At 37.1% G+C, this 15,923-nt stretch overlaps 1 protein-coding gene across 8 annotated transcripts in view; it reads right to left on the bottom strand.

Moving 5' to 3' along the window:
• Positions 1-15,923, bottom strand: part of LOC117325139 (high affinity cAMP-specific 3',5'-cyclic phosphodiesterase 7A-like) — an 84,413-nt gene that overhangs the window by 4,612 nt on the left and 63,878 nt on the right. For all 8 annotated transcript variants that reach the window (XM_033881105.1, XM_033881113.1, XM_033881112.1 and 5 more), the window contains 7 exons: positions 13,145-13,240; positions 8,135-8,235; positions 4,647-4,778; positions 3,637-3,728; positions 2,862-2,943; positions 985-1,050; positions 502-598 (listed from right to left, as the gene is read on the bottom strand). In XM_033881105.1, the coding sequence (XP_033736996.1) occupies positions 502-598; positions 985-1,050; positions 2,862-2,943; positions 3,637-3,728; positions 4,647-4,778; positions 8,135-8,235; positions 13,145-13,240 (666 nt within the window). The remainder of the gene's footprint in view (positions 1-501; positions 599-984; positions 1,051-2,861; positions 2,944-3,636; positions 3,729-4,646; positions 4,779-8,134; positions 8,236-13,144; positions 13,241-15,923) is intronic.

Raw genomic sequence — 15,923 nt, 5'->3', positions numbered from 1 at the left:
TAAACTCTGACTGCAAATATATCAGCATAAATGCAGTGAAAAAAGACTTAGCAGATTAATAAGTGCGGGAATCAGTATGATATAGTCTTTTTGTGACATTACGAAATGTCAACTAGACGGCACCATTTTGAAAGGTCTGATCAATGCAATTATAGCAATTTCTCCTATTTCCCGATGATCACTGTACACAAAGCTAACATCAAGTGAGTACATTGTCAAAAACTAAACTGAAAATTGCGGAAATGCGTGCATAAACAACAAATGGCTGATACGTACAGTACCTATAGAGCATAAGACCACATCACTACTAAATCTATGTCAATAATATTGCTTTGCAATTGTTCATTGCAGGCAAGATAATATCTTGTTTTACTAATTCTTTAGACAAACCTACTATAGTCTTTGGTACTATGACAAGACAATAAACAAAATGATTTAATCAGAATATTTGTTATATAATGGCCGATATATTTTGTACAATGGAAGTTTCATTTAACTTACCCTGTCGGAAAAACTCTTCACAAACATGGTCACTCCACTGACGGCTGATGTCCCACAACCGACAGGGATTGGAAATGTCTGCACACTTTAGAGCTATCTGTAACACAAAGACATGTAAAGTCAGTGTGGTTGTCAAGAATATTGTGTTACTGACATCGATAGTATAACTCCTACAATTGATACATTCCCCTATTTTATGTGTCCCCTCCTTTTCCATCTTTCTTCAACCCAATTCAGTAGGATATTTTTTTGTACAATCTTGATTTCTGTTTCTTATGATAGAGAAATCAAACTTTCTGCAAGGTAGAATCAGTTCTGACGCTTTACTTACTAAGACATTTTCAATGTAGTATAAGATAGCACTCCAGTTCAACCCATGCTAAACTGTTCTCCCATGTCACATAACATTTTACAGTAATCCCAGACCCCATTCCCTGTTAAGTTGTACAGTTCTAGACTTAAATGTGAGAATGAATGCATTACCTGTAACATGAAATGTCGATGTGATGGATTTCTTGCAGAGTCATATTCTCCACTGTCTAAATATCTCTGTAAACAGCAAATGAAACAATTACAAACGACATCCTTATAACCAATTAATGAATCATATTCTCAACTGTCTAAAGAATTACAATAAACATCTTTGCAACCAATTAATGAATTATATCATCCACTGTCTATATACAGAACTGTATCTCCTTTAAAGGCAAATGGAACAATCTTAAAAAACTAAACCTTAAAACTGCAAGTTGATTTAGAATTACATATACATTTGTACTTTATATATTTTTGAAGAGCTACCTCATTTAAGCATATCTAGTTGAGTTTGGAAATAACCATTTCCATGTTATGACCCAGTAACGGCCATCAAGTTTCCAGGAGTGGGGCTATATGTAAGGAGTTTGGCTAATCCAGAAAGCCTGATATAGTGATCATGCATCTCTTCATGTCCAGTATGAACTGGCTAGGGGATCTCAGCTATTTCCATGTTATAACCTAATAATTACCATTACGTTCCCCAGTGCCAGGCCAGACCTCAGTAGCTATCATGGCAGCAAAAGAGTATTTTACTTTTCATGACCAAAAAGAGGCCCAGAAGGCCTGTATTGCCCACCTAGTTGGATTTGACCAAACTTCAAAATGTGTTCATGTTCAAATCAATTTTTTGTTAACTTTATTTGTTGATGTCAAACAATGCTATATATAGTTATGGGAAAGGGATCTCAACTGCTTCAAAGATAAAATCCAGAAACAAAGTCCTGACTCCATAGAGGTGTGAAAATACCCCTGGGCCCATTTTAACATCAGAATTGTTTTTATCTCTTGATGCCCAGCAATGCTATATACGGTTATGTGGTTGGAATCTCAGCAATTTTTAAAATACAAAAAGTCATTTATAGCAATATAGCTAAATAGCTCCCATTTGGCCCTGCTCCTCAGCCCCCTGGGATCATCTGCACAATTAGTAGCTTTGGAATTCCCACCCCCTATAGAGCTGCTACCAGTCAAATATGAGTGATGTCCATAGCTCAGTTCCAGAGAATTAGTCGTTCATATCAATACAGACAAATTGCTCCCTTAGGCTCTTACCCCTCAAGTGCAGAGTGGGGGGTTAGCCCCATCATTTGTATAAATTTGAATCCCAATCACCTAGGGATGTTATCACTGAATTATAAATGTCTTAACTTGCTTAGTTCCAGAGAAGTCATAAGTAAATATTGCTAAATGGACCCTTTTAGCCCTGCCCCTCAGCCCCCTAGGGGGGTCAGCCCCACCATTTGCAAAATTTTGAATCCATACCCCATACCAATGCTTCCAGACAAATATGAGCGATATCCGTTCGGCCCCACCCCTCAGTCCGCCAGGGGGTCAGTCCCACCATTTGTACACTTTTTAATCCCCACCCCATAACGATGCAACCATTCAAACTTTGTTTAATTCCAATCAGCGGTTATGAAGAAGTCAATTGTTGACGGACTACGGATGCCACAGTATGGCATAAGCTCACTGTGGTCCTTTGGACCAGGTGAGCTAAAAATTATATAATTTTTATATACATGTATACCATATATACTTTCAACTGTTTCTGTGTACCCATATTCTGCACCAGACTGCTCTCTGATACATGATTAACGTGTATTTGGTATATATATGTAGACGGATAGCGAGAGTGAGAGAACAATTATCGCCTATCTCTGGAGTTAGCACATAGTAAACAGCAAACAAAATGATTTGCTCATAAATAAGATAACATTCAACTTTATTGACTAAATATCTGACCACATGCTGACCTGCTTTCTTTTACACACTGGGCTGATCAGTTACTGCTAACACGAAGGGAGATCACTCTATCAACTTACCTTAAAACGTGTTAAAAATTCCTGCTGGCGAGTTATATCTGTGGCCAGTATAAGGGACTTGATTTGTGATTCTAACTGCTCCCTGATACAAAATAAATAGAATTTTATCTCAATTTGCCAGTACAGTGATCAGGTATGTCATTTTCTTTTTGGTATAAATTATTTGACAAATTGATTCACAGAAGTAATACATATACATGTATGACTCTGTGTGAATCTTAATTAGATTTGTTTTAACATACAAACCCCACAGTAGATTTTCATTACATTATATAAAAACCCCAAAGAAGGTTTTGATAAATAAATGAACCAAACTGTTAGTAATATGTGAATCCTAAAAATATTATTAATATTGATAATCCCAGAGTAGGTTTCAATAAGTAAAATACATATATAATACAGTGTATATGAACATCAATTTAGCAGTTTTGAATTATAAAACAAATCTCACTGTAGGTTTTAATAAACTTTCCTGAATATCATGGTTGGTTTTAATCAAAATGTGAATCCTGCAGTAGAAATTAGATAATATGTAATGCTACAATTTCATTTGTTGTAATAAGTCACTCGGCTGTTTGTGTTCAAGGGTATTAAAACAAGATATTAAATAAGACACAAATCTTATTTGATCATTAATGAAGTTAGTAGAGCTTGGACATAGATTGGTTACTACCTACAAGTACGTATATATGAAAGCCTATCCTTTCATCCCCTTGCCGCCTCATCGCGAAGCAATAATATCTAAACTAAGTTATATTTTTAAATACTTTCTCACCATTCTATGGCACTCAGATGACTAAACAGTCCTGTTTCGTGTAGAACACCTATAGCAGACCTCCAGTGATGGTTTTCCAGTACAGATGTGTTCTACAACAAAAAATATACATATAGCATTGCTGAAATATACATATAGCATTGCTGAGATATACGTATAGCATTGCTGAAATATACATATAGCATTGCTGAAATATACATATAGCATTGCTGAAATATATACGTATAGCATTGCTGAAATATACATTTAGCATTGCTGAAATATACATATAGCATTGCTGAAATATACATATAGCATTGTTGAAATATACATATAGCATTGCTGAAGTATACATTTAGCATTGCTGAAATATATACGTATAGCATTGCTGAAATATACATATAGCATTGCTGAAATATACATATAGCATTGCTGAAATATACATATAGCATTGCTAAAATATACATATAGCATTGCTGAATTATAACCATTGGTGTGTAATCCATTTCATGAACAAAATAATGGTTTACTGAGGTGTATTGGGTACCTTTAACACTGCGTACCAGTCTAATGCCCTTCATCTTAACAGCTCCAATAATCACATTTACAGGAAATTGAAAACCTATTTGCAAAATTGAATGTAAAATTGTTGAAACCAAATGTTGGCACCAATGTAAGCATTATACAAACAGGGTTCAGCATTGTGATCAATACCGTGATTGTTTACAGTATGTATGATTGTTTACAGTATGTATGATTGTTTACAGTATGTATGATTGTTTACAGTATGTATGATTGTTTACAGTATGTATGGGACGGGAGAGGTATTGTATTGTGATCAATACAGTGATTGTTTACAGTATGTATGGGACGGGAGAGGTTTTGTAGAGGATGGACACTTAAGGGAAATACAAAAGTGTTGGGTACACACCAGTTTCTACTCTATAATAAGTTTTCTATTATATCAGGTTGCTCTAGAACATTAACTGATTGTTGCCCTACAAAACCTGTTCTGTTGGTTATATACCTACCTCATACAGTGCAGCAAGATGATTAGCAGTTGCTATCAGGAACGCTTGGTTGACCCCTGGATGGTCAAGGTCATGTGTCATAGCAGCTAATAAGCAGGTCATGATTTCAAAAGGAGGTATCGTATACTGCAGCTGTAAAAAAGACAATTTTACTGATTAATACTCTTAAAAAACATCTATGTAGACTTCATCAATTATACAATATCAACTTATATTAATGAATCTGTGTGGCCCGAATCATAACCGTGCCATGGGTCTTACTGTGAAAGTACCTGGAGAAAACTCATGTGGTCGGGCAGGTGACTCCTAACCTTTTTATGTCTTGGTGAAAGGCAAGTGCGTTTATCACTGTGCCATCCAACCACCTCACATAGCAAACAATTTTTACAAAAGATCGGTAAATTTTATAATTCATAAGACCTCCGACAATTAGACATTGTGATCTGTATTCTCCATCATTCCTTAAAGAAAATCCTATTCTAACGCAATCAAGAATCAGATTTATTATTTAAAACTCTGATTAATTAACTGATCTTATAAATAACCTCAATAACCTGTCTTTATGGGGAAGAGCAGCTGTCAACCACAAAGTCAAAACAAGAAAACATTGATGCAGCAGCAGCTGCAATGAAATACCATGTGACAAATCAATGACTGAATGAGATGTAACTTCACCCGGATTTGACCTTGATTTGTGTGGCGGATGTCGCCGATAAGCAGAAGATGCTTACTCTTCAGAAACACCTGGTCTTATTCTCCTTGTAAAATTTCAGGGGTTTTGATTGATATTTTGCTCTCTTTTAATCAATTTTGAAATTGAATTAAGGTTCGATCATTCTGTCAGTATTCTAATTGTTTATGTAGGCAGCTAAAACCTATAAGGAGGCTAAATATCATGTGACAATACAGAGATTGGAAAAAAGGTTACAAATCTATTTCTTCACTTGCAACGTGTGTACTGGCACCTGCATACTGCTATCTAATATAAGACTCTATCATATGTGGTCATGTAGGATAGGGATATTCCACCCGAGGGGTCACAAAATGTGGTAAAACCCGAGGCTCCGCCGAAGGTTTTACTACATTTTGTGACCCAGAGGGTGAAATATCCCTATCCTACATGAACCACATATGATTGAGTATTTTTCTCTCATTCCCCAACCTAAAATATGCAAAAATAGGCACTATCTGTCGATAGCTTTCTCAGATAGACGCCATTTTTTCTCAATCCAAACTTTTTTTCTACTGCATATAATAAAAAAAAGAACAGCGCCAATCGATTTACCATACCCCATATATGCAAACTATGTTTGCTGTTCTAAAAACGAAGGAAACCATTCATTTCCACAGTCTAACGTTGTTTCAGCAGCCCTGTCATTGCAAGCGAAGCCAAATCACTTGATGTCGGCCAAGCTAGTGGGTCCTTTCGCGTGAAAATATAGTTCCATGTTTTATTAATAAAAAATAATAAAAGAATGTATTTTTTTACATAATTTATATCATAAATAAAAAAGATTATTAGATCTGGCCTAGCACATGGAGCAGACGATGTGTTTACAAATCTATAGATAGATCTACTTTCGGTTCGGCCACCTACTTTTGTATCATTGCGCGAGCGTGGCTATCCTACACCGGAAGCGAGGTAATACACACACAGCAAGCATGGGTGTATTTACCTGGACAGACCAGTATGATACCGGTAGGGATGAGAGAAATGACTGTATTACACAGAAGTAAATCTGTATTAAACATCATGTACAGTAGATTTCACTGATTTTGTGGTAAGATGTGGGGAAAAAAAGAGGCATTCATTAATATTAATATCTTTTTAATAAATGCAATACATGTATTTCTAAATATTAACAATTCCTTTCTTAATTTTCATAATTCATTCATCAATATTACTAAATACATTATTAATATTAATAAACAAATTATTAATGTGAACATGAAGCCCAGAGGGCCTGCATCGATCACCTGGATATTTCAGTAATTACTCTAATTAAACTTATATTTCAAATATTTTCCTACTTTTGAACAGCGTCTCCCAACAACGGTTCAAAATACAGGTGGACCAAATCCTGTAATTCTTGAAAAAGAAATTTTTTTTTTTTTTTTTTTTTTTTTACTATATTTTACTATACACCAAAACATGTTGTTATAAGATTCAACTGACAATTTCTTTTATGAATTTATGAAAATGAATTTATGAAACACTTATAATAGCATGTAGGTTAGTAGTGCCGATATGTTCAGTATTACAAATGGAATTTAGCTCTTAAAAAATGTCGGCGTTTAGCCTACCACCGATCGACGAAAATTATACTTGGAGTTATTCGATCATTTCAAATAGGATTTTTATTGTTGGGACCAAAATTTCACTTCGTATTATCAGAGTTCTTCGAGTTTTCCGAGTTCGAGTTTTCCGAGTTTTCTTTACTAAGATAAAGAGAGAATTCGGCCGGGACCGACAAGGTACTTCGAGTTAAGCGGGGTATTCAAGTTATCCGAGTTCGAATTAACGAAGTTCCACTGTATTTCCCTCTTTCTCTCAGTACCACATCTTTCATTTATACAGCATTAGACCTCACTTGCCCAGTAATGCCCCAAGCAAAATTTCATCCATTCAGGACAAGTAGGGATTTTAAGGATTAACCCCAATTTCCCCTACTGGGCTCTGCCCCTCCAGCCCTAGGGGAGTCACACCCTCTATTTATACAATGTTATATCTCCTTTACCCAATAATCCTTCCAAACAAATTTCATAAAAATCCATTCAGGTGTTCAGGACTAGTAGGGATTTAAAGGATTTACCTCAATTTCCCCTATGTGAAATTTCCTCATGAAGGATGACACAAGACGCATAACAATGGACAAAATGAAATGGCAATAGGTCACCATGAGCCTTTAGCTCAGGTAAACTCAAAACAAAACAATAGTAAAACAGGTTATAACTTTGCTTAAAATGTTTCAAACAAATGTTATCATCAATGCAAAAACACATTCACCTTACTGTTGATAATATTATTTAAATGTAACAATAGTTCTTTATTGGAAAAATACAAATCAACTTTTACAAATCATAACTACTCAAATATACAGCTGCTGTTCAGATCATAACCACAAGCAAATTGGTGACTTCTGTGGCCGATAATGAATGTCAATGTTGTAGCTAAAGCTATTCTTTCTGATTGAGCAATTTTTGCAATTACTGTGGAATTGTAACATTTCCCTACAGGAAGCTCTTCCACACTACCAACAAAGCAATAAATGTACAAAATCTGAAACTTTTAAATATTTCCATAGCTATTAACTTACAGTGAATTATATAGTCAAGAATTTTGTTCTACATTGAACTTACAGTTTCTTTCGAAGGTTGAAATAAATGAGTGTTTAAGTCTTAAGTCTTTTTACCAGATGAAATATAAATGTTTAAGGACCTTGGCTTGTTTTTTCAGGCTTTGGTTAAGGTTACATGGTTATTCTCACCTGCTTCTCCTGAAGGTAACAATGAATGGCTTGAGTTACATCAGCAGCGTGAACAGCATTGTGGTAGGGATTGTTGTCATGGTAACCTTCCTCAATCAATGCTGCAATATAAACAATACATTCTACATAGGAGATTAGTGCTCGTAAGGGTTTTGCATATATTGTCTTCCTATAACCCTAGATGTATGGAAAACCACACACAATCCAAACCACTGGTTACGACTGAAGGTTGACATCAATGACCTATTTTTGCACATACCGTATTTGACCTAATAAGGGCGCCTGCCCTAATAAGGGCGCCCCTACCTTTTTTCAAGGAAATAAATCTTTGACTGAGTGTCAAAATGGTGTTCAAAAGTAATAATTCATGTGTAATATTTTGCTACTTTATGTGTTCAATTTTCTTCAGCAAATTAAGTAACTGGAACACATGTTTTCGCCACATTTTGTGTATTCCTACAGGCTACAGATGACATGTCAGTGCAAAGAGCACCCAAAACTAAACACACATACAAATAATAACTTACCATCTTTATTTGAAGGTAAAGTAAAGACTTCATTCTTGTTGATAAATAACTTTTGTTCAGAACAAAAAGCTAGTAAAAGACATTGTAAATCAATTATTATGTCAAAGAAAACGATGTCTGATATGATCTGGGAAAATTCACCTGTTTCTATAAATAGAACACAAAAGAGTTCCATTTGAACATAAATGGTGGAACACACGTTCTCTGGTCTAAAGATCAGCTGGCATGGTTTACAAGTTTACAGGAGTATTCAAGTGGTGTTAAAGCTTAATATATGATAATGATTAGATATCTTCATCTGGAATATTTTTATGACTGAATATTTTACCGTTTCCACAACCTTGGGTATTCTGCTATAAGGTATAGTCTGTTTCATAAAACTTCAGAATAACTTATCTTAATAAGGGCGCCCCCACTGTCAATTACCCGCGCCCTGCGCCCTTATTAGGTCAAATACGGTATTCTGCTTGGGAGATTCCTATCATATAGATTTACATATGTGTCATTCAGATACCAGTACAGGGTTGATCACCTAGAAATAAATCAGCTTCTTAGAAAACATTGTTAGTTAATGGTTGTCTATTTATTCAGGATTTTACTTGCTGGTAAAAACAAGGTAATGACTACACAACACTATCAGTATACTAGACTGGGAGGGGTATATTCTATCAGTATACTAGACTGGGAGGGGTATATTCTATCAGTATACTAGACTGGGATGGGTATATTCTATCAGTATGCTAGACTGGGAGGGGTATATTCTACCAGTATACTAGACTGGGAGGGGTATATTCTATCAGTATGCTAGACTGGGAGGGGTATATTCTATCAGTATACTAGACTGGGAGGGGTATATTCTACCAGTATACTAGACTGGGAGGGGTATATTCTACCAGTATACTAGACTGGGAGGGGTATATTCTATCAGTATACTAGACTGGGAGGGGTATATTCTATCAGTATACTAGACTGGGAGGGGTATATTCTATCAGTATACTAGACTGGGAGGGGTATATTCTACCAGTATACTAGACTGGGAGGGGTATATTCTATCAGCATACTAGACTGGGAGGGGTATATTCTATCAGCATACTAGACTGGGAGGGGTATATTCTATCAGCATACTAGACTGGGAGGGGTATATTCTATCAGTATGCTAGACTGGGAGGGGTATATTCTATCAGTATACTAGACTGGGAGGGGTATATTCTACCAGTATACTAGACTGGGAGGGGTATATTCTACCAGTATACTAGACTGGGAGGGGTATATTCTACCAGTATACTAGACTGGGAGGGGTATATTCTATCAGTATACTAGACTGGGAGGGGTATATTCCATCAGTATACTAGACTGGGAGGGGTATATTCTACCAGTATACTAGACTGGGAGGGGTATATTCTACCAGTATACTAGACTGGGAGGGGTATATTCTATCAGTATACTAGACTGGGAGGGGTATATTCCATCAGTATACTAGACTGGGAGGGGTATATTCCACCAGTATACTAGACTGGGAGGGGTATATTCTACCAGTATACTAGACTGGGAGGGGTATATTCTACCAGTATACTAGACTGGGAGGGGTATATTCTACCAGTATACTAGACTGGGAGGGGTATATTCCATCAGTATACTAGACTGGGAGGGGTATATTCTATCAGTATACTAGACTGGGAGGGGTATATTCTATCAGTATACTAGACTGGGAGGGGTATATTCTATCAGTATACTAGACTGGGAGGGGTATATTCTATCAGTATACTAGACTGGGAGAGGTATATTCTACCAGTATACTAGACTGGGAGGGGTATATTCTACCAGTATACTAGACTGGGAGGGGTATATTCTACCAGTATACTAGACTGGGAGGGGTATATTCTACCAGTATACTAGACTGGGAGGGGTATATTCTATCAGTATACTAGACTGGGAGGGGTATATTCTATCAGTATACTAGACTGGGAGGGGTATATTCTATCAGTATGCTAGACTGGGAGGGGTATATTCTATCAGTATACTAGACTGGGAGGGGTATATTCTACCAGTATACTAGACTGGGAGGGGTATATTCTACCAGTATACTAGACTGGGAGGGGTATATTCTACCAGTATACTAGACTGGGAGGGGTATATTCTATCAGTATACTAGACTGGGAGGGGTATATTCTATCAGTATACTAGACTGGGAGGGGTATATTCTATCAGTATACTACACTGGGAGGGGTATATTCTACCAGTATACTAGACTGGGAGGGGTATATTCTACCAGTATACTAGACTGGGAGGGGTATATTCTATCAGTATACTAGACTGGGAGGGGTATATTCTATCAGTATACTAGACTATGAGGGGTATATTCTATCAGTATACTAGACTGGGAGGGGTATATTCTATCAGTATACTAGACTGGGAGGGGTATATTCTATCAGTATACTAGACTGGGAGGGGTATAACACACTACATCTGATGATAACTGTGATGGTGGGGGTATGATGAATAAATACTCTTTTATCATTATACTTCTTCACTTCAAAAATAACTCTTACTTAAGTTCTCTCTTTATTCCATCCTAAGCTGAACTCTCTATAGAGTTTATATAGTCAAACTATGTATAACATGTCTAACATCAGGGTGGTGTGTAGGTAAGATTGAACAGGAAGTATAGAGGTTACACTGATCAATGTGGTCCTAGGACGTCATGTCTAACATCAGGGAGGTGTGTAGGTTAAAGATTGAACAGGAAGTATAGAGGTTACACTGATCAATGTGGTCCTAGGACGTCATGTCTAACATCAGGGAGGAGTGTAGGTAAGATTGAACAGGAAGTATAGAGGTTACACTGATCAACGTGGTCCTAGGACGTCATGTCTAACATCAGGGAGGAGTGTAGGTAAGATTGAACAGGAAGTATAGAGGTTACACTGATCAACGTGGTCCTAGGACGTCATGTCTAACATCAGGGAGGAGTGTAGGTAAGATTGAACAGGAAGTATAGAGGTTACACTGATCAACATGGTCCTAGGACGTCATGTCTAACATCAGGGAGGAGTGTAGGTAAGATTGAACAGGAAGTATAGAGTTTACACTGATCAATGTGGTCCTAGGACGTCATGTCTAACATCAGGGAGGAGTGTAGGTAAGATTGAACAGGAAGTATAGAGGCTACACTGATCAACATGGTCCTAGGACTTCATGTCTAACATCAGGGAGGAGTGTTGGTAAGATTGAACAGGAAGTATAGAGTTTACACTGATCAATGTGGTCCTAGGACGTCATGTCTAACATCAGGGAGGTGTGTAGGTAAGATTGAACAGGAAGTATAGAGGTTACACTGATCAATGTGGTCCTAGGACATCAGGTCTAACATCAGGGAGGAGTGTAGGTAAGATTGAACAGGAAGTATAGAGGTTACACTGATCAATGTGGTCCTAGGACGTCATGTCTAACATCAGGGAGGAGTGTAGGTAAGATTGAACAGGAAGTATAGAGGTTACACTGATCAATGTGGTCCTAGGACGTCATGTCTAACATCAGGGAGGAGTGTAGGTAAGATTGAACAGGAAGTATAGAGGTTACACTGATCAATGTGGTCCTAGGACGTCATGTCTAACATCAGGGAGGAGTGTAGGTAAGATTGAACAGGAAGTATAGAGGTTACACTGATCAATGTGGTCCTAGGACGTCATGTCTAACATCAGGGAGGAGTGTAGGTAAGATTGAACAGGCAGTATAGAGGTTACACTGATCACTGTGGTCCTAGGACGTCATGTCTAACATCAGGGAGGAGTGTAGGTAAGATTGAACAGGAAGTATAGAGGTTACACTGATCAACATGGTCCTAGGACGTCATGTCTAACAGGGAGGAGTGTAGGTAAGATTGAACAGGAAGTATAGAGGTTACACTGATCAATGTGGTCCTAGGACGTCATGTCTAACATCAGGGAGGAGTGTAGGTAAGATTGAACAGGAAGTATAGAGGTTACACTGATCAATGTGGTCCTAGGACGTCATGTCTAACAGGGAGGAGTGTAGATAAGATTGAACAGGAAGTATAGAGGTTACACTGATCAATGTGGTCCTAGGACGTCATGTCTAACATCAGGGAGGTGTGTAGGTAATATTGAACAGGAAGTATAGAGGTTACACTGATCAATGTGGTCCTAGGACGTCATGTCTAACATCAGGGAGGAGTGTAGGTAAGATTGAACAGGAAGTATAGAGGTTACACTGATCAATGTGGTCCTAGGACGTCATGTCTAACAGGGAGGAGTGTAGGTAAGATTGAACAGGAAGTATAGAGGTTACACTGATCAACGTGGTCCTAGGACGTCATGTCTAACAGGGAGGAGTGTAAATAAGATTGAACAGGAAGTATAGAGGTTACATTATGGTTATACTAATCAATGTTTGATAACATCCTTAACACAGAGAAGACAGTAAGTAGTCATTATAACATACATTAGAACACAAAAGCACTTACAGAATGTTCTAAGCAGCTTCATGAGATCAAGATTAAACGTCTCTATCAGGTTGTAATGCTGGAATAGGTGAAAAGCTACATGGAATAGAGGCCGACCTGTAACAAAGAACATTTTAAAAACACATTTAGTCACACCCATTAAACCATTTGAATGTAGTCATCTATTAGATGATATTAGTCATAAAGTTGTCTTCCTTCATCATTTAAGTTACTATGTTATATATATCTAATTATTAGCACAATGTATCATATGCACTATGTGTTGGTGATCCAAGATAAAGATTTGAACTTCCTGTCGTAGTTGTACTGTGATGAATATTTATAATATGTATACAAGTCGTATTCATGTATGTATATACATTGCGATCCAGGTATTCATATCATCTAATAGACAAGCTTGTCACTATGATCGTGTCAGGGTATCTGACGACCATCACTGCGCCATTTTTAGAACGCCGATGTGGTGCAGCGGTATAAGCTGCGGGTATTTCTTGCTAGGCGATTGGGTGCCTTAGATCGTGAGGCCCGGTAACAGCACGAGTCATAAAATTGTCTTCCTTCATCATTTGTGTTACTATGTTATTCATCTAATTATTAGCACTGCCACATTATGTATCATACCCGGTATGCACTATATATGTGTTGGCGATCAGAAGGTTAAGATTTGAAATTCCTGTTGTACTTGTACTGTGATGAATATATTATAATTCTTAATTATAATTCATATTATAATTGGTCATGTAGTAATAAGACAGTACAGACAAGTATATATGGCCTCATTCAAAATGAAGTGAATTTGTAGAGTAAATACATTGTAATATTGGAATGAATTTTCCCAAATATAGGTCATTTTGCATTTATTTTCCCCCAGTTTCAGCCAGGTGGCAATTTTCCAAAATGGAAAAACCTTGATTATAGCAACTATATGAATTAGATATCCTAAATCTAGGAACTTCTTCAAATCAAATATCCTAAATCTTGGATCTACTTAAAATCTAAGGTCCTAAACCTGGGATCTACTTCAAATCAAAGGTCCTAAATCTGGGAATGACTTCAAATCAAATGTCCTAAATCTGGGATAGACTTCAAATCAAAGGTCCTAAATCTGGGATCGACTTCAAATCAAACGTCCTAAATCTGGGATCGACTTCAGATCGAAGGTCCTAAATCTGGGATAGACTTCAAATCAAACGTCCTAAATCTGGGATCGACTTCAAATCAAACGTCCTAAATCTGGGATCGACTTCAAATAAAACGTCCTAAATCTGGGAATGACTTCAAATCAAAGGTCCAAAATCTGGGAAAGACTTCAAATCAAAGGTCCAAAATCTGGGAAAGACTTCAAATCAAAGGTCCAAAATCTGGGATCAACTTCAAATCAAACGTCCTAAATCTGAGAAAGACTTCAAATCAAAGGTCTTAATCTGGGATCGACTTCAAATCAAAGGTCCTAAATCTGAGAAAGACTTCAAATCAAACGTCCTAAATCTGAGAAAGACTTCAAATCAAATGTCTTAAATCCGGGAAAGACTTCAAATCAAAGGCTTGAAATCTGAGATCGACTTCAAATTAAAGGCTTGAAATCTGCCTTCATTAGAAAGTCTATCCAAGAAGACAGACAAAAGGATGACTTGGTCACTGTATACAGACCTACAGAAGTATTGTATTACAGAAACAGCTGTTCTCTGACCTGTTGATGTTGTAATGTCATTACCCAGAAATATACCACAGATAAATTCAACTGACTATATAATTCGCTAATGGAAAGCAATTATCATTTCGAGATAAAATCCCATTCAACATGCAGCTCTTAATTTGATTACAAATTGACGTGTACTTTAAAGTTAAACTAGACAAAGTCCCCAATATCTCTCACACTACACAGAAAATCTGATTACATAACACTACACTGTAATGTCAATCAGTACAGTTAAATCATATCCACCACTGACAAAGTCAATACTACAGACATAATTTTTTTATTATCATTTACAGCACTTACCCGGTAGAAAAGAACCGAGATATTATTGTCGACATAGTTTAATATGTTGAACCATCTAATATATTTTCAGAAAATACAAGAAAATAGTCAACATTGACTTTCATTTGGTCTTAATGATTGACATTAAGGTCACACTGACACACATTAAGTCACACTGACACACATTAAGTCACACTGACACACATTAGGTCACACTGACTGACATTAGGTCACATTGACATACATTACGTCAAACTGACATACATAACGTCACACTGACATACATTAGGTCACACTGACAAGCATTAGGTCACACTGACTGACATTAAGTCACGCTGACAAACATTAGGTCACACTGACTGACATTAGGTCACACTGACACACATTAGGTCACAGTGACACGCATTAGGTCACGCTGACAGACATTAGGTCACATTGACATACATTAGGTCAAACTGACATACATAACGTCACACTGACATACATTAGGTCACAGTGACACGCATTAAGTCACACTGACACATATTAGATCACACTGACAGACATTAGGTCACACTGACAGACATTAGGTCACACTGACACACATTAGATCACACTGACAGACATTAGGTCACACTGACACGCATTAAGTCACACTGACACACATTAGGTCACACTGACACACATTAGGTCACACTGACACACATTAGGTCACACTGACTGACATTAGGTCATACTGACATACATTAGGTCACAGTGACACGCATAAAGTCACACTGACTGACATTAGGTCACACTGACACACATTAGGTCACACTG

Source organism: Pecten maximus, chromosome 4, assembly GCF_902652985.1.
Source record: "Pecten maximus chromosome 4, xPecMax1.1, whole genome shotgun sequence".
In the NCBI taxonomy this organism is placed as follows: Eukaryota; Metazoa; Mollusca; class Bivalvia; order Pectinida; family Pectinidae; genus Pecten; species Pecten maximus.
Note: the sequence above shows the minus strand (reverse complement) of the source record. Positions and strands in the feature narration are given on the sequence as shown.